The sequence below is a fragment of the Talpa occidentalis genome, unplaced genomic scaffold (assembly GCF_014898055.3).
Source record: "Talpa occidentalis isolate TD23 unplaced genomic scaffold, MPIMG_talOcc4v2.1 talOcc4.3, whole genome shotgun sequence".
Taxonomy (NCBI): domain Eukaryota; kingdom Metazoa; phylum Chordata; class Mammalia; order Eulipotyphla; family Talpidae; genus Talpa; species Talpa occidentalis.
In genome coordinates, this window is record NW_023603184.1 from 4,320,734 (window position 1) to 4,343,524 (window position 22,791).

The window sequence follows — 22,791 nt, forward strand, 5'->3', positions numbered from 1 at the left end:
AGATCAGGGGTGGTGGTGCAGGGGATGAGAGGATTCAATGGAGACCAAGTAGGGAGCAGAACAGATGGATTTACTGAAATACACTGCTGAGGGCAGCAGCAGGTGAGACAGGAGAGGTTTACTGAGCCATGTGGGTTAGCTTCCTGCCTGGAGATTGAACTCATGCTGCAGTGGCTGCTGATATCTCAGTAGTGCTGAGGCGTAACCTCTTGTGCCATAAGGGAGGCCCTGTTACAGTTTTAGATCTGAGTTGGGGTTTAAGACTAGAATTGTAGAGGAAATTGTGGTGCTTATTATTTGTTTTTTCTTCTAGTTGGAATTGAGATGGGAGATTGGCAAGAAGTCTGGGATGAGAACACAGGATGCTATTATTATTGGAACACACAAACAAATGAAGTGACTTGGGAGTTACCCCAGTATCTTGCCACCCAAGTACAAGGATTACAACATTATCAGCCCAGGTAAGAATAGACTTTATAAAAAGAAGCTAGCTAGAAGGAAATTAGAGTCTTATCTGTAGCTGATAGTGGTTATCTTCTGTTTCTCTTGTTGAGTATATGTTTTTTAGTTCTGTAACAGGTGCTGAAGCTAATTTTGTGGTAAATGCAGAAGTGTATACCAAGGAGAAGAATATTTCTGCTTCCAGTAGTAAAAGTGGACCTGTCATTGCCAAGCGAGAAGTTAAAAAGGTCAGGTTTACAGCTTATCTTTTTTTTTTTTTTTTTTAAGCATACAAGAACTGGGGTCCAGGCCATGGGTGCAGGGGTGAGGGGATTCACCAGAGACAGAGTGGGGAACAGAATAGGCGTATCTGCTGAGGGGAGCAGCAGGCAAGACAGGAGAGGTCTGCTGCACCATATGGGTCAGCTCCCTGGCTGGGGATTGAAATCAAGCCACAGTGGCTGGCCATAGCTTGATAGCACCGAAACTTTAACCCCTGTGCCACCAGGGACTCCTCCTTCACTTGTTTTCAAAATGTAAATAACTTGAGCATTATTCTGGCACAGTATAGATACACCTTCTGTTAATATTTCACAACACAGATGTGAATGCAACACATTCTGTCTCTTATTTAATCCTTTCCTGCTTACTACATAGTAGTAATTCAGATCAGTGGTTCTTTAGAGCTAGAAAGAGTAGAGCTATAAGGAACCATGGGGCTCCTGGGTCATTGTGAAGGACATGGGAGTTGCCAAGCAGGCAGTACTTTAAGTCTCATTCTCTATCTTAAAGTAGTTATGCTTCAGGATTCTAAATAAGTTGTTCTTGTTTTGATAAAAATATTAGCTACCTTAAAAATTCCAATAGTGAAACATGAGCATTTTTACCTCATTTTGCCTCATCAGCAAGGAAAGTAAGATGTATTTTTCATAGTGTTTTTATTTATGGTGAATTGTTTTTGAATTTAAGAGCACTTTTAGAATAATCTTTACAACTCCAGGAGGGAGCTGGAATAAAGAAATATCCCAGTGAAGAAAATACGGTTCTTAAATATAATCACACATTTCATTTTAGAAATATTTCACTTTCCTCCAAATCCCTTTCACTATAAAGGTGTGAGGTTATCACATAATACAGAGGAGGAAGTGCAGATTTATCTAGTCATGTGTTAGGCTGACAAAACTGATCTTAAATTTGCCTCTGCTTCTCCTTAATTAGGAGACTTGGGGGGAGGGGAGACAATGGACATATCAAGTTCCACAGGCAAGGTTTAGTTTAAACACTGCCTTCCTAAAGTGACAGTATTTCCATTTTGCACACACACAAGGAAGATAACATATATACTAATCTGTTGGGTGTAGCTGGTTTTTTAATTTTTTTAAAGATTTATTTATGCATGAAAGAACTGGGGTACAGGCCAGAAGTGCAGGGAATGAGAGGAGTCACCAAAGACACAATGGGAAACAGAACAGGCAGCTTGACTGAAATACACTGCTGAGGGGAGCAGCGGGCCAGTCAGGAGAGGTCTGCTGCGCCATGTGGGTAGCTCCCTGGCCGGGGATCAAACTCTTGCTATGAGGCTGTGGATAGCATCACAGTGCTGTGTTTAACCCCTTGTGCCACCAGCGAGGCCCTGTAGTTGGTTTTTTAAAGTATCTAATGACTGAAAAGATATAGTCTTTCTTAACCTAAACAAATGTATCTTAAGATGAGATTTCTCTGGGAATTGAGTCATGCTTGCTTTCTTTATAGGAAGTAAATGAAGGCATTCAGGCACTCTCAAATAGTGAGGAGGAGAAGAAAGGGGTGGCCGCTTCACTGCTTGCTCCTTTATTGCCTGAGGGAATAAAAGAGGAAGAAGAGAGATGGAGGAGAAAAGTTATTTGTAAAGAAGTAGAGCCAGTTTCAGAAGTGAAAGAAACAAATACAACTGTAGAAGAAGCAGCAACAATAGTAAAGCCACAGGAAAATGTATTAGACAATCTGGAAGACCCTTCGCAGGAGGATCTTTGCAGTGTTGTTCAGTCTGGAGAAAGTGAAGAAGAAGAACAAGATACCCTAGAGCTGGAGCTAGTTTTGGAAAGGAAAAAAGTAAGTATTTTTTTTTTTTCAAGATTTATTTTATTTATTTATGCATACAAGAGCTAGGGTGTAGGCCAGGGGTAGGGGTGTGAGGATTCACCAGAGAGAGATTGGGGAGCAGAGCAGATGGACTGACTGAAATACACTGCTGAGGGGAGCACTGGGTGAGACAGGAGAGGTCTGCTGTGCCATGTGGGTTAGCTCCCTGGCCAGGGATCGAACTTGTGCTGCAGTAGCTGCCAATACCTTCATAGTGCTAACACTTAACCCCTTGCACCACCAGGGAGGCCCAAAAGTAAGTTTTTGAAGTTTGAATTAGTGCATGCTTTCCTCTCGGTACTGTCATACTTTGGGATCATTGTGGTCCGTTTACAGCCATTTTTTAATTTTGATTTTCTTATTCTTTCATCTACATATGTTTTTTAACTAGTGTGATACTTACAGAAATGTTCTTTTGGTCCCTAATATATATTGTTTAAAAGTTTGTCTATTGGTGGGTCTCTTGAACACAACCTTCAAGTGCTTGTTTGTTGACTATAGTCACGAATAAGCATTTATTCAGTAATTATAGAATATGATACATAAAGCCCAAATCTGATGGGGAAAAATGTATTAAACACTTTGCTTAAAGGGTTTTTTTTTTTTGTTTTAAAGATTGATTTATGCGTGCAAGAACTGGGGTGTAGGTCAGAGGTGCAGGGAGTGAGAGGATTCACCAGAGATACAGTGGGGAGCAGAACAGGTGGATTGCCTGAAATACACAGCTGAGGGGAGCAGTGGGGAGCAGAACAGGTGGATTGCCTGAAATACACAGCTGAGGGGAGCAGTGGGGAGACAGAGGTGTACTGTGCAATGTGGGTCACTCCCTGGCTAGCCGGGGATCGAACTTGTGCTGCAGTGGCTGGTGAGAGCTTCATAGTGCTGTCTTTAACCCCTGCACCACCAGGGAGGCCACTCAAAGGGTTGTAATTCCAAAAACACGTGACTACTATTCTTGATACACTTAAATGTTGATAAGCAGTTACAGGCACTAACTTTATTGTGTTTTTTGTAGGCAGAGTTGCGAGCCTTGGAAGAAGGAGATGGTAGTGTGTCAGGGTCTAGTCCATGTTCTGATATCAGCCAGCCAGCATCTCAGGATGGAATGCGTAGACTTATGTCTAAAAGAGGGAAATGGAAGATGTTTGTTCGAGCTACCAGTCCAGAATCCACCAGCCGAAGTTCTAGCAAAACTGGACGAGAGACTCCAGAAAATGGAGAAACTGGTAATTTGTTCTTTTTTTTTTTTTTTTTTTTAAGATTGATTTATTTATGCATATAAGAGCTGGGGAACAGGCCAGAGATGTGGGGGGTGAGAGGATTCACCAGAGACAGAGTGGGGAACAGAACAGGCAGACTGACTGAAATACACTGCTGAGGGGAGCAGCGGGCAAGACAGGAGAGGTCTGTTTCACCATATGGGTTTCTCTGGCTAGCCGGGGATTAAACTCATGCTGTGTTTTGCTTTATAGTGCGGTGCTTAACCCCTTGTGCCATCAGGGAGGCCCCCTGGTAATTTGTTCTTTACGTTAAACTTTAGAGTTGAAATGTAGACAGAATAGCTGATTTTCAAGCAAGATTGACTTCCCTTTTTTAATCACTTGCCTTAGTAATTGCCTTGATCTGTATAAACTACTGTGAATTTTCCTTTGCTCACTATTTGTAGTTGGTTAACAAGAGAGGCAAAGACCACCTCTTGCAAAAGCCCACCTAAGTTGCCCAGCCTCTAGTTAGGCATGAGGACCAAAGTGACCTTCATTCAGGGAAGGATCCTTGCAGCATCCCTAGTCTAACTAACTATTCTCTATTTAGTTCAGTTCTATAGTGGAAAGTTAGCAGTCAGTAGAGGTCTACTGCTCCCTGGCTGGCCGGGGATGGAACTCATCTGCATAGACTGTGGACAGCTTCATGGGCTGCGTCTTAACCCCTTGCACCGCCAGGGAGGCTCAAGACATATTTCTTTAGATCAAGATCAGTCAAAAAAGTATTGAAAAAAAAAATTTTGCACTTTTTATCTGGTCTTTTCACAATAATTTACATCTTCATATGTTGAGTTAGTTTAGTAAGGCAGGTGTTAAAAGCAGACATAATAAGAGTGCATATCTTTTACTCCATTTATGTAGATATAAACTTGTTTTCTTGGTAATTCATTCTACCACCAGACATCAGCACCAACCAAAGTAGTAGGTGGATCTAATATAGATTATCTGCACATCTTAAATAGTTGAAGAGGGAAGTTACTTGGTAGCCTTTAACTAATGCTGCTCTGATTTGAGAGCCTTTTTTTCTTTTATAACACCCTTGATTAAAGAACCTTGTATATTCTAGTGTTAGCTAGCTTCTGTAAATAATTGTAGCAATAGTATTCTGGAAGAGATTAAAAAAGATAAAAGGCATAAGAGAAAAAGCAGCAACTGTAAGGTAATGACGCAAAAATAGGATTTTATGGTAAATTTCAAAGACATTTTAAAAGGTTATTATAAAGGATTAAAGTTTTCTGACTGATGGTTGACAAATCACTAGGGCTTTTAACAAGTAAGGAAAATTCAGGCAAAGAAGAAATAGTCTTTTCCAGATATATCTACTACAAGAGTGATAAATGCACATGATATTCTTATCAATATCAGTTCTTTCAATTTCATGTTTTCTTTTATAGCAATTGGTGCTGAAAATTCAGAAAAAGTAGATGAGAATTCAGACAAAGAGATGGAAGTAGAAGAATCTCCAGAGAAGATAAAAGTACAAACAGCACCTAAAGTAGAAGAAGAACAAGACTTGAAAGTATGGATATTAATACAGCTTGACATTTTTACACCAGCCAACCTATCTACTTTATTAGCACATAGTATAAGTAATCTTTACTATCGCCACATATAAATCATTTACTTGGTTAGGTGAAAGTCATTTAGAAATAAAGTGTGGAATTATAAGATTGACTAGATGTAGAGAAACTGTCATAAATTCTAGCTGCTTAAATTATTTTTTGGTAAAAGAACTAGGGTTATTTTCTTTAAGTTAAGCCTCCATTGGAAAGCAATAACTTATCAAATACTTCCGTTTGGAAATATTAAGGAAGCTAGAAGTCACATGTTTAATTCTTGCATGAACTCTTTGCCTTTGTACAAAAGCAGGTTGGGTTCCAGTTTTTTAGATTAAACTCATGAGAATTGGACCAAGTAAGGATGTGACTATTTAAAAGTGGTCTGTTGCGAAAACTGTTAGCATATTCTTTTCACTTGGCATTTTTATTCAGTCACTGCCTAGTATATAAATAACCATGTAGAAAGGACTTGGAAATTTTATTTTATTTTAGACTTAGGTATGTGTAGGTGCTTAGTAATTTTAGACTAGTGTAAACACTTAGTAATTGATAACTGATAGCTTGGACAGTTTTGGGAGTTATGATGATATGAGTAGATGTGCATTTAATATCTGAATCTTCATTTATTTGTAGTGGGAATTGGTGTACTATAAATTAGAATTTGATTTTCTAAGTAACTGTTTAAAAAGACTTGTTTGGTCTTTCTAGTTTTCTAGTATCTTAAATGACTATGTAATACAGAAGACATTGCTGATTATATTTTATCTTTCTCTTTTGCATTAGTTTCAGATTGGAGAACTGGCAAATACCCTGACAAGTAAATTTGAATTCCTAGGCATTAATAGACAGTCCATCTCCAACTTTCATATGCTGCTCTTACAGACTGAGGTAATTTAGTCACTTTTGGTATGCAGTGTTTGAATGCAAATGTGTAGGGGCTTTTTAATTTTAATTTTATTATTACTATTTTTAATGCTATTAGAAATTTTTTTTAAATATTTATTTATACAAGCACTGGGCCCAGTCAGAAGCGCAGGAGGGCGAGAGAATTCACCAGAGCAGGGAGCAGAGCAGGCAGAAGGACCAAAGTACACTGCTGAGGGGAGCAGCGGGCAGCAGGAGAGGTCTGCACACCATATAAGACCCTCCTCCGGTTGCCAGGGAGCAGCCGGGGATCGAACCGGCACTGCAGAGGCTGCGGGCAGCTTCGCAACCCAGCGCTCAACCGCTGCGCCACCAGGGAGGGAGGCCCTTAATTTTATTTTTTGTGTAGAAGAGCTGGGATATAAGCCAGAGGTGCAAGGGGGAGTGAGAGGATTCACCAGAGACAAGTGGGGAGCAGAGCAGGTGGATTAACTGAAATACACTGCTAAGGAGAGCAGCAGGCAAGACAGGATAGGTCTACTATGCCATCTGTGGGTTAGCTCCCTGGCCAGGGAATTGAACTCAGGCTGTCGCTGTGATAGCTCTGAGACTTAATCCTAGGCCACAGGGAGGACCGAGGGCTCTGTCTTAATGTTTTAATAAATAAAACTATGTATTAGCCAAAGAGAAATATGAATATGAAGGTCCATACTTATGCTTAAGAGTTGATATTTAATATTCATTTTTTCTAACAAATTATATTTTTATTTACAAGGATTAGATGAAGCATATGATAAAAATACTTGTTTTTGAATTTTTTTTTTTAAGATTTATTTATTTATGCATACAAGAGCTGGGGTACAGGCCAGAAGTGCGGGGGATGAGCGGATTCACCAAAGACAGAGTGGGGGACAGAATAGGGAGACAGACTGAAATACACTGCTGAGGAGAGCAGCGGGCCAATCAGGAGAGGTCTGCTTCGCCACATGGGTTTCTGTCTGGCCGGCGGGGATCGAACTCGTGCTACAGAGGCTGCGGATTGCTTCATGGTGCTATGCTTGACCCCTTGCTCCACCAGGGAGGCCCGATGAAAATATTTTAAAAGCATTAAAATTTAACATGTTACTTTATAAGCATTATAAATCATTTAAAATGAGTAGTTCTGTAAGCTGCATAGTTTGCAAAATGGCAGAGCAGGATTAGGCGAAGAACTTCTATGGATAGCTGACCGGTTTCCTTAAGGAAACTGTCCAAGCTATTAGCTTGGTTAATAACATTACTGAACTAAATAAATTCCTGACATAAGTCTATAACTTACTTGTTTGTTCATTCTAGACTCGGATTGCAGACTGGCGGGAAGGGGCTCTTAATGGGAACTACCTTAAACGAAAACTTCAGGATGCAGCAGAACAACTAAAACAGTATGAAATAAACGCCACTCCTAAAGGCTGGTCCTGCCACTGGGACAGGTACGCACTCTTCTCCCCTTTTCACCTTTCACCTTTGACATCTCAGACATGATTTGTGATCACCACCACCTGACGACATGACAGCCTGTCTGGAGACTGAGAGCAGCTGCAGTTAGCGGTGCAGGGCAGGCAAAGCACCGCAAGCACTTACAGAGTTGTGCCAGCCACACGTTGGAGAAACAAAAGCAATGTTTAAAGTGTTCCATGTAACGGATTTTTTCCCAAGATTGGACAAAGCTGGTTTACTTCTCTCCAGAGTGTTGCACGGAGTAGGGCGGGCTTGGGGGTTAAGCGCATGCGAGAGCTCTGTGCGCTTTACAGGACCTCTGGAAGCAACTACTCCTGATTAACCTCGGTGAAGTTAAGAAAAGCTTCGTGGCTGAAGATGTGAAAGAAGAACAAGATTACTATCTTCTGCCAGCAGGTCAGATGAAAACATTTCTTTTTATATTTGGCTTTTCTTGATTTTTTTTTCGTTATTTGAAATCTTTGCTCTTTTATTTTTCAGCTCCCAGATCCTCTCCCTCTCTTTAGCTTTCACTGTGTTTGATACCAAGAGTATGAAATGTGAATTCCACGGTCCAAGAGGGGAAGAGTCACCTTTCGCAAACTTCGTTGTTCTCTTCTTTGGAAGGGAAATTAGTGTTCTAGGAGTTTGAGTCCCTTCATTAATGAACCTTGAAACCCTGTTAAGCATTGGCAAAAAAAAAAAGAGAGAGATGTGAGAGGTGTTTTCTAAATCATGTGTTGGAGAGGGCTCAGGCTGTATTCACAGAGCTGCTGGCAGTGCAAATAGCTTTGAATTATGCTTGGTTCTCCATCCTCAATTGTCAAAGCTCTTTGTTGCCTTTGTGAATAGCAGTCCATTAAGAAGAGGTTCGTCCCTGTGAGAGCAGACGCTGTCCTGGGACAGGACCAAATGGAAGTGTCTTTGTAGGAGAATGGTTCTTAAAACGTGTGTTTTCTTTCTTGTAATTTAGGGATCATAGACGATATTTCTATGTAAACGAGCAGTCGGGCGAGTCTCAGTGGGAGTTCCCAGATGGTGAGGAGGAGGAAGAAGAAAGCCAAGCAAAAGAAAGTAGAGATGAGACTCTTCCTAAACAGACCTTGAAAGACAAAACTGGCACTGACTCAAATGCTACAGAATCTTCTGAGAATTCCACAGGTGGGATAATTTATCCTGTACTAATTGGGGAGAACTGATTTATGAGGGGGAAAAAAAGACATTGGTATCGTAAATGAAGGGAATTCATGTCATTCTGACATAAGTTTCTTGTTTAAAATAGTGGTTTGACCTTAAAAAAAAATGTAGGAATCATAATGAAGAAAACCAAGTCATTGACTGGTTAGAAATTAACCTACAGTTAATAGCTCACTCAGCTAAAAATAGAAAGGGTGAGGTACAAAATATTTTGATCTTAAATTTTTTTCTATAGCTACTCTGTCTTTTCACAAACAAAGCTATGGATTTTCATTAACAGGAACACTAGTTAGTGCTGAAATACTAGTTGAATTGTTTAATGTCAAAGTAGAGTGATAATATGAAATTGATGTTTCTGCAGAACAGTTAAGTCTATTGATACTGCAGCGTTTTTCAATTCTCCTTATTAGAAGTATGCTTGTTAGAAATCAAAATAATCTGAAGAAATTCTGTGAAACTAGGATCATACTTGTTTCAGAGAAGCAAAATAATTCATTGAAAATCAGTCACATTCCAGTATAAGGTACTCTTGGATAGCTTCAATTTAGTTCTGTACCTTTTTTTTAAAGGCCTTAATAGCACCTTGCTTCTTTTGAGGATCTGATAGCTTTTGCAAGGAGCTACAGCTTAATTTCCACATTATGGAAGAAGATAATTTTCCCTTTAAGTCCATCCTTCTTGGACCATCAAATGTAATAAAGCATAGTTAAGACTATGTTGATTACCCTTTTGATCTAAAAGCTAGTAACTTTGTTAAAATGATAACATATGAAAAAATGATAGCATATGAAGGCAAGAGTCTTTGGAGTGATTTCTAAAGTAGTAAACCTTTGAAAATAAAAAGATTACACTTTAGTAACATAGGGAATAATGAAGAGCTGAATTCTTTTGTTCTCTGGTTATCAAAAATGATAACGTTCTTGCTCACATCGGCAGCACATATACTAAAATTGGAACGATACAGAGAATAATAATAGCATGGCCCCTGCACAAGGATGACACGCATATTCGTGAAACATTACATATTTTTAAAAAAAAAAAAAAAGTTGTGTGCTCAGCTGGCTTCTCGATCCCAGTAGAAAAGTGCTGATAATGGGGCCTCCCTGGTGGCGCAGCAGTTGAGCTTTGGGCTGCAAAGCTGCCCGCAGCATTTGCAGCGCTTGTTTGATCCCCGGCCACCAGTGAGGGTCCCAAATGGCGCGCAGACCTCTCCTGCCGTGCCCGCTGCTCCCCTTGGCAGTGTACTTCGTCAGTCTGCCTTTTCTTCTCTCCGCTTTCGCTCTGGTGAGTTCTCTCACTCTCCCGTGCTTCTGGCTGTACGCAGTGCTTGTATAAATAAATAAATAAATCTTTTTTTAAAAAGTGCTGATAATGTTCCTAATGAAACTAGTTATGTAAAATGACTTTGTCAACTTCTTAAACTACCTAAGAATCTTCTATCACTCTAAAACCTCATGAGACTGCAATAATAGTTTTACAACATAAGAATCCTTGTTTTTATTCTTCGTATTTCGGAAATGTGTTTAACTAGAGGGTATTTATTTCACTTACATTTTCGTGGAGTTTTTTTTTTTTTTTTTTTTTTTTTAATTACTTTCCCATTCTTTGGTAGCAATTATATGTCTAAGTTGGTTTTATTGTTTGTTTGCTTTTTAGTAGTTAGTGAACTGAAGAGGCTTGATGGTGGTTCTGGGTAGGTGATTCCTCTCCTGACCACTGTCTAATGTCCTTTTCTTGTATGTTCCAAAGCTGAATATTCTAGAATTTCCACCTCTAAGGGTTCTGTTAGAGTTACATATTATTTTCTCCCTTTGTTGGTGGCACACATAGAGTTGGAACTGTCTGGTAAAAGGAAGATTTTGGGACATTCCTATCTGATTAAAATGAAATCAGTTATGCTGTAGAAAAAGCTGCTGATAAATCATCTTATAATCTTAATCTTCTTTATTAAAACCACATGATAAACCTGATCAAAATAAATTTCTAATTTTGTACTCTAAGGTCTTTTGAGATTTAAGAGCAATACTAATCTGTTTAAGCCAATAAAGAAAATTTAAATGTTCTTTGTTTGCTGAGCAGTGGTTAAAACCATCCTTTAAAGAAAAAAAAATTACATTGTGAGGCACAAGAAAGTTCTGTTCATTTTTATCCTTGTTCGTTGTTCAGTGTTTGATTTAACGTCATGTCTCTACAAATGTGTGATACATTAAAATATCCAGTTTGTCTTGTTAGACTTTTGTCATCTATATTATATTTAATTGCTTTTTAAAAAAATCTATGAAACTATTATTTGTATAACAAGTTTTTTAAATGGTTTAAACTGGTCTCAAAGTACAAGCAGAAATTTTACTTCGGGTAATATAGGAAAACAATGAAGGAAGCCTGCTGAAAAATAGAAGTAAAGGTAAATAGAAAAAAAACTGTTCTTAAGGAATTTAAAATTTGCACACTATTCTGTCTTTAACCTTGTAGTATTTTGATCTACTGGCACATAATACAAGTGCATACCATTTTAATCTCACTTTATTAAATCTCTCTTTATTAATCTCTCCAGAGGTAAATATTTTTTTAAATGTCAGTGTATGACCAATTGGATTAAATATAAAAATGAAGAGAAGCGTCATTATAAAAGGATATCCATAGATATTCAGACTAGGATTTATTGAAATTCTTTGTATTAAAGCTAAAGAAAATAATTGTTATGATACAGCATTTATGTTTTGAATAAACATAGTTTGGGATTCATATATTCAAGTTTCCCTTGTTTGCTGCTAAATTCATCAAGTTTATCTCATTTACACAAAACTTAATTCTGATTGGCCTAGAAGTTGTAAGCCATATTATTAACCTTGAACCTGCTGTGTTTTCTTAAGTTCCTCTACATGTTGCAGCATGCCACCATCATAAACACATTGGTATGCTTCTAGCTGAGAGATACGTCAATATATAAAATCTGATTTATTTACTTATGTTGTGGTTAGTAGAAGAAAATTTAGTAAGATATTAATCCTTAATGTTATTACCTTAGGGCTTTCGTAATTTTGATGTACTATTATATAATGTTGGCGACTACCTGGCCATCCATGGACTTTGTCTAAAAGTTTATCCATAAAATCATACCAGATATAGCTAAATACAAATGTTTAATGGGACATTTGAAGTTTTTTAGCTGAAAAAACTGCATTCCTATTTGAATTTTTTTTTTCAGTGCACTTTTCCATAGCAAACAGCTTTTAAAAATTAATAGCCATGTGAATCCTGTTCTTAAACTCAAAATTTTACATAATTTATCATTTATCCCATAAAAAGTAAAGCTATTCTAAAAGCCAAATGGTTCTTGGGTTGCTTCAGTCTTACCCAGTTTGCTGTATTTTGAGCACAGCAAGGTAAAGGCTTTGTTCTTGCCCTACAACCTCTTTTGCTCTTGACTATGAAGATTGACAGGAGACTGCATCTGGAGATACTTCATGAGAAGTGAGATTCACTTCACTGAGCTTTCTAAAGCTCTTGGACTCCTGACACTTCATGAGGACATCTTGATAAAATAGAAAGCATTAGACTAGCCCTGGCCAGGAGAAACTGATGATCTTGGGCAAGTTATTTCCCTCCTGGGTTTCATTGCCTTTAAAATGAGAAGGTTGAACCTAGATAATTTCTCATGTCTCTTCTACTCCTAAATTCTATGATTTTAGGGAGAAAATCCCCTTCAACATTCCTGGGATATATATCTAATAGTCCCATATATTGTGAAACTTCCCTATTGACGATAAAGAGGGATGGGGAAGGCTACAAGTAAGTATATCCTCCTGTTTTTTCTAACCTTTAAAGCTTTTCCCAGCAAAGAAAGGACAGTGATTAAATGTCGTTTTTGCAGAATTTCAGGAAAGCTGATCCCATAGCTTCCCGGCTGTGATTTCTTAACTCACTTTCAACAGCAATTTCATATCCTCTACATCTTCAAACACCCCTTTTGTGTTTGCCTTAGTTATCATTTGCCTTGAAGATTTAGTCTATTAGTTTTCCCTATTCTGATCAGAAAAATAAAAAATTAACCCTCTGATTTTTGTCACCGTGACTTAGCAAATGAATTCACTTCACTTACAGATGTGAAGGATGAATGATAGGGTTAGCAAATGGATTTTTTAAAATTAGTACCGAAATTAATGGAAATGGGTAGACGTTGTGAGTGGGTTAAATGGTACTTACTGGGTCGCCCCCAATCACTTGCATAACTCACTGAAAGTAAAATTCATGGAATCTGTTGCAGACATACATCATTCACTCACTGCTTCACTTTTGAAATAAAAAAAGACCCCAGTGTTGCCTTCTAGTTGTGTCAAGCAACAGTACTGAAACTGAATGTTTGAAATAAAAACTACAGATTCAGATGACTAAATTTCTCATTGAGTTGATGTGTTGTGCATCATTTACTCATCCATAAATCTGGATCTAAAGAGCAAGACTAGTGTAACACAATTGGGGCAAATGCAAACCATGAAGTTCATAAGTTTACCCTTCTGTGGAAATCATTTCTGGACTGATCATTTCATATTTCAGTGACATCACTGTAGAATAGATGCCTGTATGTCAAATTTTGTCTCATCATTCAGTTGAACATTTCTATGAATTTAAGCCATAGAATTTTTGTCTTGTTTTTTTCCTGACTCCTGTTTGTTTTCATAGGTTCTCTTTGTAAAGAGTCCTTCTCTGGCCAAGTTTCTTCTTCACTCATGCCACTTACTCCATTTTGGACCCTCCTTCAGTCAAATGTGCCTGTGCTTCAACCTCCATTACCTTTGGAGATGCCACCACCCCCACCTCCACCCCCAGAATCCCCTCCTCCTCCGCCACCGCCGCCACCTCCTCCTCCTGTAGAAGATGGTGAGATCCAGGAGGTGGAGATGGAGGATGAGGGAAGTGAGGAGCCTCCTGCCCCAGGAACAGAGGAGGATACTCCATTGAAACCTTCAACACAAACTACAGTTGTAGCTAGCCAGGTGAGAAATGCCATTTGTCATTCTGGATTGGGGGTATGACTGATAAGTTTTGTTTTACAAGAGGATGTTGAATCAAGACCTTAGGCACTAGCTAGAATATTTGTGTTTCAGAGTCCAGCTGATTCTGCCGCCTCTAGTTCTCCTTCTACTAAAGCAATAAAAAGAAAAGCTACAGAAATTAGTACCGCAGTAGTTCAGAGATCAGCTACCATTGGTAGTTCTCCTGTCCTCTACAGCCAGTCAGCTATAACCACAGGTAAGTATCATGATCATGATTAGTGTTTTCCACAATGTATGTTTCTTTGTTTCCGGAATTCAACATCTAAAGTTGAAGAAATATTAAGTAAAATGTTTTTGTTGCAAAGGTTTTATATGTTTTTCTTTTGGGTGCCAACAAAATTGCATGTGTCATTCCCAATTGTCTTCTGTGCTATCACACATGTCAGTGATTTTGATGTTAAATATTGTTGCTAAGCTATTTTGAAATTTAATATTTCACTACCAATGTGATTTTTTTTTTTTTTTTGAGAAATGCATATTGGAATCATTTTGTAGGTGATCTAACCCCCAGTTCCCTTTTCCTTCTTTTCCTTGTTTTTGGCTTTGTCATAATGTCTTCTTTATAGTTTCATGTTATGTTTTCTGTGTTAGGTCATCAGACAACAGGGATCAGTCATGGGGCTGCAGGAATTGGACACCAGGCGATATCAGTTAGCCATCCAGCAACAGGAATGGGTCACCAGGCCAGAGGAATGAGCCTGCAGTCAAATTACCTAGGACTGGCATCAGCAGCACCTGCAATTATGAGTTACACTGAATGTTCTGTCCCAATTGGAGTAACTGCTGCCACACTGCAGCCAGTCCAGGCCCGAGGTGCTGTGCCTAGCACGGCTATCATAGAACCACCACCGCCTCCACCTCCCCCTCCTCCACCGCCACCACCACCAGCTCCCAAAGTGCCACCACCTGAGAAGACAAAAAAAGGAAAGAAAGATAAGGTATGGTAAATCTCTTTAAATTTTATTTAAATGAAAAACCTTATTGAGGTGATATAAAATTAGCTATTTTAAAGTGTATGATTCAGTAGTGTTTAGTACAATCAGTATTGTGCAGTTACCATCTCTGTCTAGTTATATAACATTTTGATCACCCTGAAAGAAAATCTAGTACCCATTATGCAGGCAATCACCAGCACCCTCCTCCCCTAGATTCTGGGAAGCACCAAACATACTCTTACCTCCTTCGTGTCCTTTGTAGCAGATCAGTTCTGCTTCTGTTCATTCTTAGTACAGTTGAATCTTTGAACAACCAGTGCTCAGAAATCGTTTATTTTATGACACCTTCAGGAAGGAAGCGTAATACGAAGATCACAAAGCATACAAAGAAACAGGGAAATATAGCTCATTTGGAGAAATAAATCCCCAGAAACTCACCAGAAGGAAGCACAAGATTTTGAAAACAATTGTCTTAGAGGTCGTGGAAGAGCTAAAGGAGGGCCTCCCCTGGTGGTGCAGGTGGTTGAGCGCAGCGCTGTAAAGCTGTCCGCAGCCTCTGCAGTGCAGGTTTGATCCCGGCCTGCCAGCAAGAATCCCACATGGCACGGCAGACCTCTCCTGCCTCACCTGCTGCTTTGTCTGTTCTGATCCCCACTCTGTCTCTGGTGAATCCTCTCACCCTCCCACGCATCTGGCCTGTACCCCAGTTTTTGTATGCATGAATGAATGAATCTTATTTTTTTTTTAAGGAAGTTTAAAAAAACAAGAGCTAAAGGAAAGCAGACAAAGAGCCAAAAGAAAGTGGGAAAGAGACATTTTTTAAAAGGGAAATGGATATGATATCCTGGAGCTGGAAAAAATACATCCGAATTGAAAATTTCATTAGTTCAGCAGCAGATTCTAATAGGGAGAAAAAAGGATCATTTATTTCAGTGAAACCTTCCCTGACACCCTCCTCCTCCACTCCCCATCCTCCAAGAGAGGTGCTGTCCTCCTCCACTATCCAGCAAGAAAATTTTTTTGTCAAGTTATGCTTTTATGGCTTTAAAAATAATAGTTTTGAAATTCCACAGTGTTGTTAATTTATCATTTTTGGTTATCTGATATCTAAAAACAGACTGTCACCTCTCCCTGTTGTTCTAGGCCTTTTTTTTTTTTTTTCCAAATTTATTTTTTACATCATTGTTCATTTTGTATGTTTGATTCTCAGGTATAATCCCCATAGAATTCCCACCTCCAAATCACTCCTCTTGTGCATTTCCCTCCCCTGTTTTGATCCCTCTCCTGCTTTGTGTCTCAGATTTGTGGTTTGCCTGCTAGTTTTGTCTTTTTTTTTTCTCCCTGACCCTTTGTTCAGTTTCCCTAAAATTCCTCCTAAAAGTGAAACCATCCCATTTTTTTTTCCTTCTGACTTACTTCACTGAGCATAAACCCTTCCATCTTCATCCATGTTGCTGCAAATGACATGAGTTCAACTTTTATTTGATTGCCTGAGTAGTATTTCATTGTGTATATATACCGTATCTTCATGATCCAGTCATCTGTTTTGGGACATTTAGGCTATTTCCATATCTTAGCTATTGTAAATAGTGCTGCCATAAACATAGGGGTGCAGGTTTCCTTTTTAATTAATGTTTTTTATGCTCTTTGGGTAGATTCCTAGAAGTGGAATTGCTCAGTCATATGGCATATCCATTTTTAATAATTTGAGAGGGTCCTCCATACAGCTTTCATTGTGGTTGAACCAGTTTGCATTCCCACTAGCAATGTAAGAGCGTTCCTCTTTCTCCACATCATTGCCAGCATTAGTTTTTGTCAGTTTTTTTTGTTTTTGTTTTTTTAAGATTTATATATTTATGCATATAAGAGCTGGTGTGTAGGCCAGAGATGTGGGGGTGAGAAGATTCACCAGAGACAGAGTGGGAAGCAAAACAGGCAGATGTACTGAAATACACTGGAGAGAGGGGAACAGTGGGCAAGAAAGGAGAAGTTTGCTGCGCCATGTGACAACTGTTAATCTGTCTTTTTTATTCCGTTGGCTCCATGTTAACCTGAAGTAGCCATTGGAGCAGCGTGTGTTGTAGGGGCTCAGATTATGCTACAAGTGATGTGGGACATTAGGAAGATATGTGAAACTGAAGGTCTGAGCTTGATAGATGGACATATAGTTTGTCAGAAAGTTAAGATTTGTCAGTGACTGTCAAAATGGAGTTTAGAGCGAAAAGCTAAGTAATAAAAAAGCCTGAAAATATTAAGCTTATTTTCTCAGATCTTTGAGGGCCTTATTTATCAAATGTGTTTATATCAGATGCTGTCGGGAAAAGTAGCTTGGGCCCCATATCTAATCCTCATATGAGCACAGCACATAATCATACCTACCACCTGAGTGCCACTTGTTGCTCTTAGTGTAACCTGGTCAGATCTTAAAGCACACAGTCCTATTCCGTGTCAAAATCACAGGGCTAAAAATGGGTTTTATCAATGTCTGACATAGTCCTAATTTCACATAATACAGATGTCAGCGGGTGTGTTTTGACTGCATACTATTTGTCAGGCATTCTTCCTAGATACAGAGAATATAGTAGTGAATCAAACAAAATTCCTGCTACTGGAGAGCTTCTCTTCTGGGAAAGGAGAAAGGAGGGCTTAGGGTTGGAGAGACAGTAAAGCAAATAATATTTGGTGTTTTTAATGCAAAGCAACAAAATAAACAGTGTAAGAGGACAGAAAAGTCTTTGTTAGGTGCTGTTGGAAGGTTGGTCGGGTAAGGCCTTTTTGTTAGATTGCCTTTGATTGAAAAGAAGTCTGAAGGTAATGATGGGCAAGCCTTGTTGGATATATAATTTACTTTTGCAAGTGTTGCAAGTATTTTTTCACTACAAAATTTTACTGAATTACAGATAATTTATAGAAAATAAGCCAAGGGGGGAGGGTGTATTGTTAGAACAAATTACATCATTAGTGTTTTGATGTATCTCTGGTTTTTTTATATTTTATAGTTGCCATTGAATTTCTCTTTCCAGAAAAGCTGGTCTTTCATTTCTCAGCTCTATTTATCACTTGATATGAACACTGCATCTATTTAAAATTTGAAAAAGGGAATACAAATTCTGAGATAAGGGCAACAATTTTGGACTCCATAGAATAAGAAAGCTGGAGGAAATTTTTCTGACCAAACTTCGTAAATATTACCTTTATAATTTTTAACTGTGTTAGGTTTATTGTTGGTAGAAATTTCTAGCACCAAGTTAGAATGGTATTTATTTTCTGTTTCTGTTCTTTGGATCATAAAGTCCACTTATCCTTAGTATGAGAAAAGACCCTGACCTTATATGAAGAAATAATTCCTTATTTTATGTATTATATCTTTTTTTTCTTTTTTTTTTTTTTTTCGGTAGAAGAACTGGGGTGTGGGCTGGAGGTGGGGGGTTAGTGAAAGGATTCACCAGAGACAGAGTAGGGAGCAGAACAGGTAGATTGACTGAAACACACTGCTGACGGTGCTGTGGGGAGCAGTGGGTGAGACGAGAGGTCTGCTGAGCTATGTGGGTCTCCTCCCTGGCCAGGGATTGAACTCAGGCCATAGTGGCAATAGCACCCAGACTTAACCCCCTGGCCACCAGGGAGACCCTATATCCTATCATTTCTTTGTTACAGACGAAGAAGAGTAAAACCAAAATGCCCTCTCTGGTAAAGAAGTGGCAGAGTATCCAGCGTGAGTTAGATGAAGAGGAGAACTCTAGCTCCAGCGAGGAGGATCGGGAGTCAACTGCACAGAAGCGAATTGAAGAGTGGAAACAGCAGCAGCTAGTCAGGTAAAAAAGAGATGAGACCATGGATGGGATGGGTTGTGGTTGTTTTAGTCTTAAAATCACAGCCCTTAATTTTTGGTATACATTATAAACCTACCTAAACCAGCTTTTAATTCATAAATATAATGTCTATATCCCTATAAAGTTCATGATGTAAACTTTTTTCAAACTGAGAAATAACACAGTTGTAATACTTTGTCTTCCTATAGGCAAAGGAATGTGTTCATCCCCATCATACCAGGAAAAATGTTTTATCATTTACATCCAATAGACCTTTTTTTGGTTTTGTTTTTTGTTTTTTTTTTTTTATTTATTTGTTTGTTTGTTTGTTTATACATGCACTGGGTACAGTCAGAAGTGTGGGAGGGTGAGAGAATTCACCAGAGCTAGAGTGGGGAGCAGAACAGGCAGAAGGACCGAAGTACACTGCTGAGGGGAGCAGTGGGCGGCAGGAGAGGTCTGCACGCCATGTGGGACCCTCTTTGGGTTGCCGGGGAGCAGCCGGGGATCGAACCGGCACTGCAGAGGCTGCGGGCAGCTTCGCAACCCAGCGCTCAACCGCTGTGCCACCGGGGAGGCCCTTTGGTTTTTTTGAAGATTTATTTTTATTATTTATTTTTATACAAGAACCACAGTACAGCCAGATGCGCAGGAGGGTGAGAGGATTCATCAGAGTGGGGAACAGAACAGGCAGGCTAACTGAAATACACTGCTGAGGGGAGCAGCAGGTGAGACAGGAGAGTTCTGAGCTCCCTGACTGGGGATCAAATTCAGGCCTTGGTTGATAGCTTGATAGTGCTGAGACTTTAACCCTTGCGCCACTAGGAGGCCCTATGGTTTTTTTTTTTTTTGTTTTTTTTGTTTGTTTTTTTTCAAAAATTTATAAAAGTAAAAAATAAAGGGAAGAGGGAAGGACTTGACTAGAAACTTTAATAAAAAATAGCTGACCTCAAAACTTATTTTCCTGGTTTTGAAAGTATACATAGAAAAATGAGCCACAGTTTGAATGTGATGTAATATTTGTCACTCATAACCTGGAACATACAAGTAGTGATGCCAAATTTCAAATTCATCTCTTATAGGTTCTGTTTTACTACTTTTGAGTCTTAAATTTGCAACGTCCATAAATGCAATACTTAAGAAAACATTGGGAAAGAATAGCCATCTTTGTTTCACAATTTGAAAGTTTTATTTTTAGATAGAAACAAATTGGAATGGTTTTTCCAATGCATGTTTTTGTTCCTACAGTATTTATTTCTCTAATTACTGTATATCTGTTTTCAGCATTTATTCACTTAAAATCCTAGCAAATAAGTTTAGCAGATAGCATCATAAAACACAAAAGATTATGATCACGTGTCTTTCTAGGAAAATTCGGTAGACTAGGGTTAGGGTTTAGGGTTAGGGGTCTTACTGCAAACGAAGGTGTTCCCTTTTTTTGTTACTGTATTTCTTTTTATTTACAGTTCCATGAAATGCTAGCCTTAGGAATAGTTAGAACTGATCAAAAGAGAAACTCTTGTAGGTTTGATGGTCCAGCCTGATGTTATATTGAGGGTTAAATGTTAGGAATGTTATATGTTGGCCTCCCAGGTCGTGCAAGGGGTTAAGATGCAACCTGTGAAGCAATCCACAGCCACTGCAGCACGAGTTCGAGCCCTGGGCAGGGAGCTACCCACATGACACAGCAGACCTCTCCTGGCTTGCCCGCTGCTCCTCTCAGCAGTGTATTTCAGTTGGTCCTTCAGTTTCCCATTCTGTCTCTGGTGAATCCTCTCACCCTCGGCACTTCTGGCCTCAGTTGTATCCCAGTTCTTGTATGCATAAATTTTTTTTTTTAAAAGGATGTTAAATGTTAAGAATCATAATTCCTATGCAGGAACATGTTTGATTCTTTTAATGTGACTAATGGTCACTAGAGATATTAGTAAATATGCTTTTATATAGCTATAAAACTAGAGAAGAGTATATGTGCCATTTCAAAGAAATTTAAAGATGGCCTCCCTGGTGGCACAGGGGTTAAAGACAACACTATCAAGCTATCGCCAGCTGCTGAGTTCTGTCCCCAGCAGCCAGGGAGTTAACCCACATGGCGCAGCAGACCTCTCCTGTCTCACCCCCTTCTCCCCTCAGCAGTGTATTTCAGTAGATCAGCCTGTTCTGTTCCCCTCTCTCTGGTGAATCCTCTCACCCCTGCACCTCTGACTTATGCCCCATTTCTTGTGTGCATAAAGAAAGAAATTTAAAGAATATGGTGGTACTTTGCTGGGAAATGTGAACACTTTCATGAAGATACAGGTGCTGGATCAAATTTTGAGTTACAGTTAAGAGGTTTTGATAAATATTCTCATTACTTTCTTTCCAATATCTGTATGTTTTTACAGCGGCATGGCAGAAAGAAATGCTAATTTTGAAGCTCTTCCTGAGGACTGGCGAGCAAGACTGAAAAGGAGGAAAATGACTCCAAACACGTAGTTTAAAAAGAAAAAAAATTTTATTAATTTTGTTTAGTTCAAAGTCTTAACCAGTTTTACTGTTGTCAATAAAGTATAAATGTTATGAGGGAGAGTATATGAATTTCCTGGTAAGAGCATACACGTACAGAATTTTCACATTTGTGAAATGTAATTTTTCTGTTTTCCTGAAGGAGTGAGGTGATTAAATACTTTGACCTGACTGCCTTTAGTCTCACATTGGCAAACTAAGCATGTTAGGTACATTAACCTCAGCAGTCTGGAACATGTGACCATTCTATAGAGAACTCACAAAAAGGGAAGGATTTTCCTGCCTGGTAGAAGCTCATTTAGTTCCTGATCTGACCCTCTCCTTAACTACTGCTCCAGAACAAGTGCAATTAAGAAGGCAGCTCTGTATTTTACCTTGCTTAACTAGGATAATAAGGATCTCTTTCTGACCTCTTCCTCTAGTGTGTCACCCCTGAAGTGCTGAGGTATGTCAAGTTGTCCCTTGTGCTGACAGAGAGCAACATTCTTTATTCTTTCTCTGGTAAATTCTACAATTGGATAGCTCTGCATTTTACACACTGGGTGGCATAGTTAAATTTCAGTACAGGCAGCAGCAGGTTTTCATGTCTTGAGAATATTCCCCTCACATAAGTGGCAGCAAATGTAACAATAGCCACTGTATGTATTGATATGTCTCCATTGTCTTACCCTATTCCAAAATTCCCATTTATGTATGAATGTATCCTCCATAAAATTCCATATTTAAAAATTGCAGTTTACTTTCTGTACTTTCTATTGTATCACAATCAGGTAAAAGTCACTTTAAACTGAAGAAAAAGCAAATTGTGTTTTAAAGCTGTTTGTATTTCTCCAGTTTCTGACCTTGTAAATTTGTACATATGCACTAATAAAGCTTTTTTTATACTTCTGATTAGTTATCCTTTTGCTTTTCACACCTGTTACTCTGATTATGTAGCAAAGACTTGATTTTTAAGTCAATTCTTCATTGTTCTTTCTGATCAAATATGGTGTAAGGTATGTGCCATTAATGCAGACCCAGCTCTGGGAAAAGAGCAGCAGGATTGAGGAGGAGGGGTACTAGGACAATAGGCTTCTGGCACCAGAGGGTGCTATGTGACTGATTTTGGAGCTTGTACTCAGTAATGTTAGCCAGTGTTTGACCTGCTTAAGTCCTGGAAAAGATGTGGTTAACATTTAGAAGAAAATTAAGGTGCTCTATAGTTTACCCCCAGATTGTAAGTAGTTCTATCCATATAAAGTTAACCAAAGAACAGTTACATTTAACCTAATCTTTCATATATAGTGTATTGAATTTTATTTACTGTGAACTGTATTGGGATGGTCATTTTTTGTATATGGTTTTTGTAAATTTTTGTTGAGTAACTTTCTGGAAATACAGACTATCAACTAACCATTCAACTTTTGCTTTAGCCACCTGACAGTTTTCCAGACTTGTAGGAATCCCTGTAGAGCACCAGAGCCTTTGTCAATGTCCTACCAGAATGGAGCATTTCTTAAAATCTGCCAGTTTGTGTTTTTGTTTTGTTTTTTAAGATCTATGCTTAGAAGAAATGGGGTGTA

The 22,791-nt window shown here is 38.8% G+C and overlaps 1 protein-coding gene and 1 non-coding gene across 2 annotated transcripts in view; both read left to right on the forward strand.

Annotated features, from left to right (window-relative positions):
• Nucleotides 1-22,135, forward strand: part of FNBP4 (formin binding protein 4) — a 29,084-nt gene extending 6,949 nt beyond the window's left edge. The window contains exons 5-17 of the mRNA XM_037522257.2: nucleotides 314-461; nucleotides 569-689; nucleotides 2,194-2,532; nucleotides 3,578-3,788; nucleotides 5,219-5,343; nucleotides 6,167-6,271; nucleotides 7,583-7,716; nucleotides 8,697-8,884; nucleotides 13,604-13,917; nucleotides 14,029-14,173; nucleotides 14,569-14,915; nucleotides 18,570-18,727; nucleotides 21,109-22,135. Coding sequence (XP_037378154.1) covers nucleotides 314-461; nucleotides 569-689; nucleotides 2,194-2,532; nucleotides 3,578-3,788; nucleotides 5,219-5,343; nucleotides 6,167-6,271; nucleotides 7,583-7,716; nucleotides 8,697-8,884; nucleotides 13,604-13,917; nucleotides 14,029-14,173; nucleotides 14,569-14,915; nucleotides 18,570-18,727; nucleotides 21,109-21,199 — 2,426 coding nt within the window. The 3' untranslated portion in view covers nucleotides 21,200-22,135. The remainder of the gene's footprint in view (nucleotides 1-313; nucleotides 462-568; nucleotides 690-2,193; nucleotides 2,533-3,577; nucleotides 3,789-5,218; nucleotides 5,344-6,166; nucleotides 6,272-7,582; nucleotides 7,717-8,696; nucleotides 8,885-13,603; nucleotides 13,918-14,028; nucleotides 14,174-14,568; nucleotides 14,916-18,569; nucleotides 18,728-21,108) is intronic.
• On the forward strand, nucleotides 9,841-9,950 carry LOC119256385 (U6 spliceosomal RNA). The gene has a single exon (XR_005127726.1). It is a non-coding gene; the product is annotated as a U6 spliceosomal RNA (small nuclear RNA).
• Nucleotides 22,136-22,791: the final 656 nt, after the last annotated feature.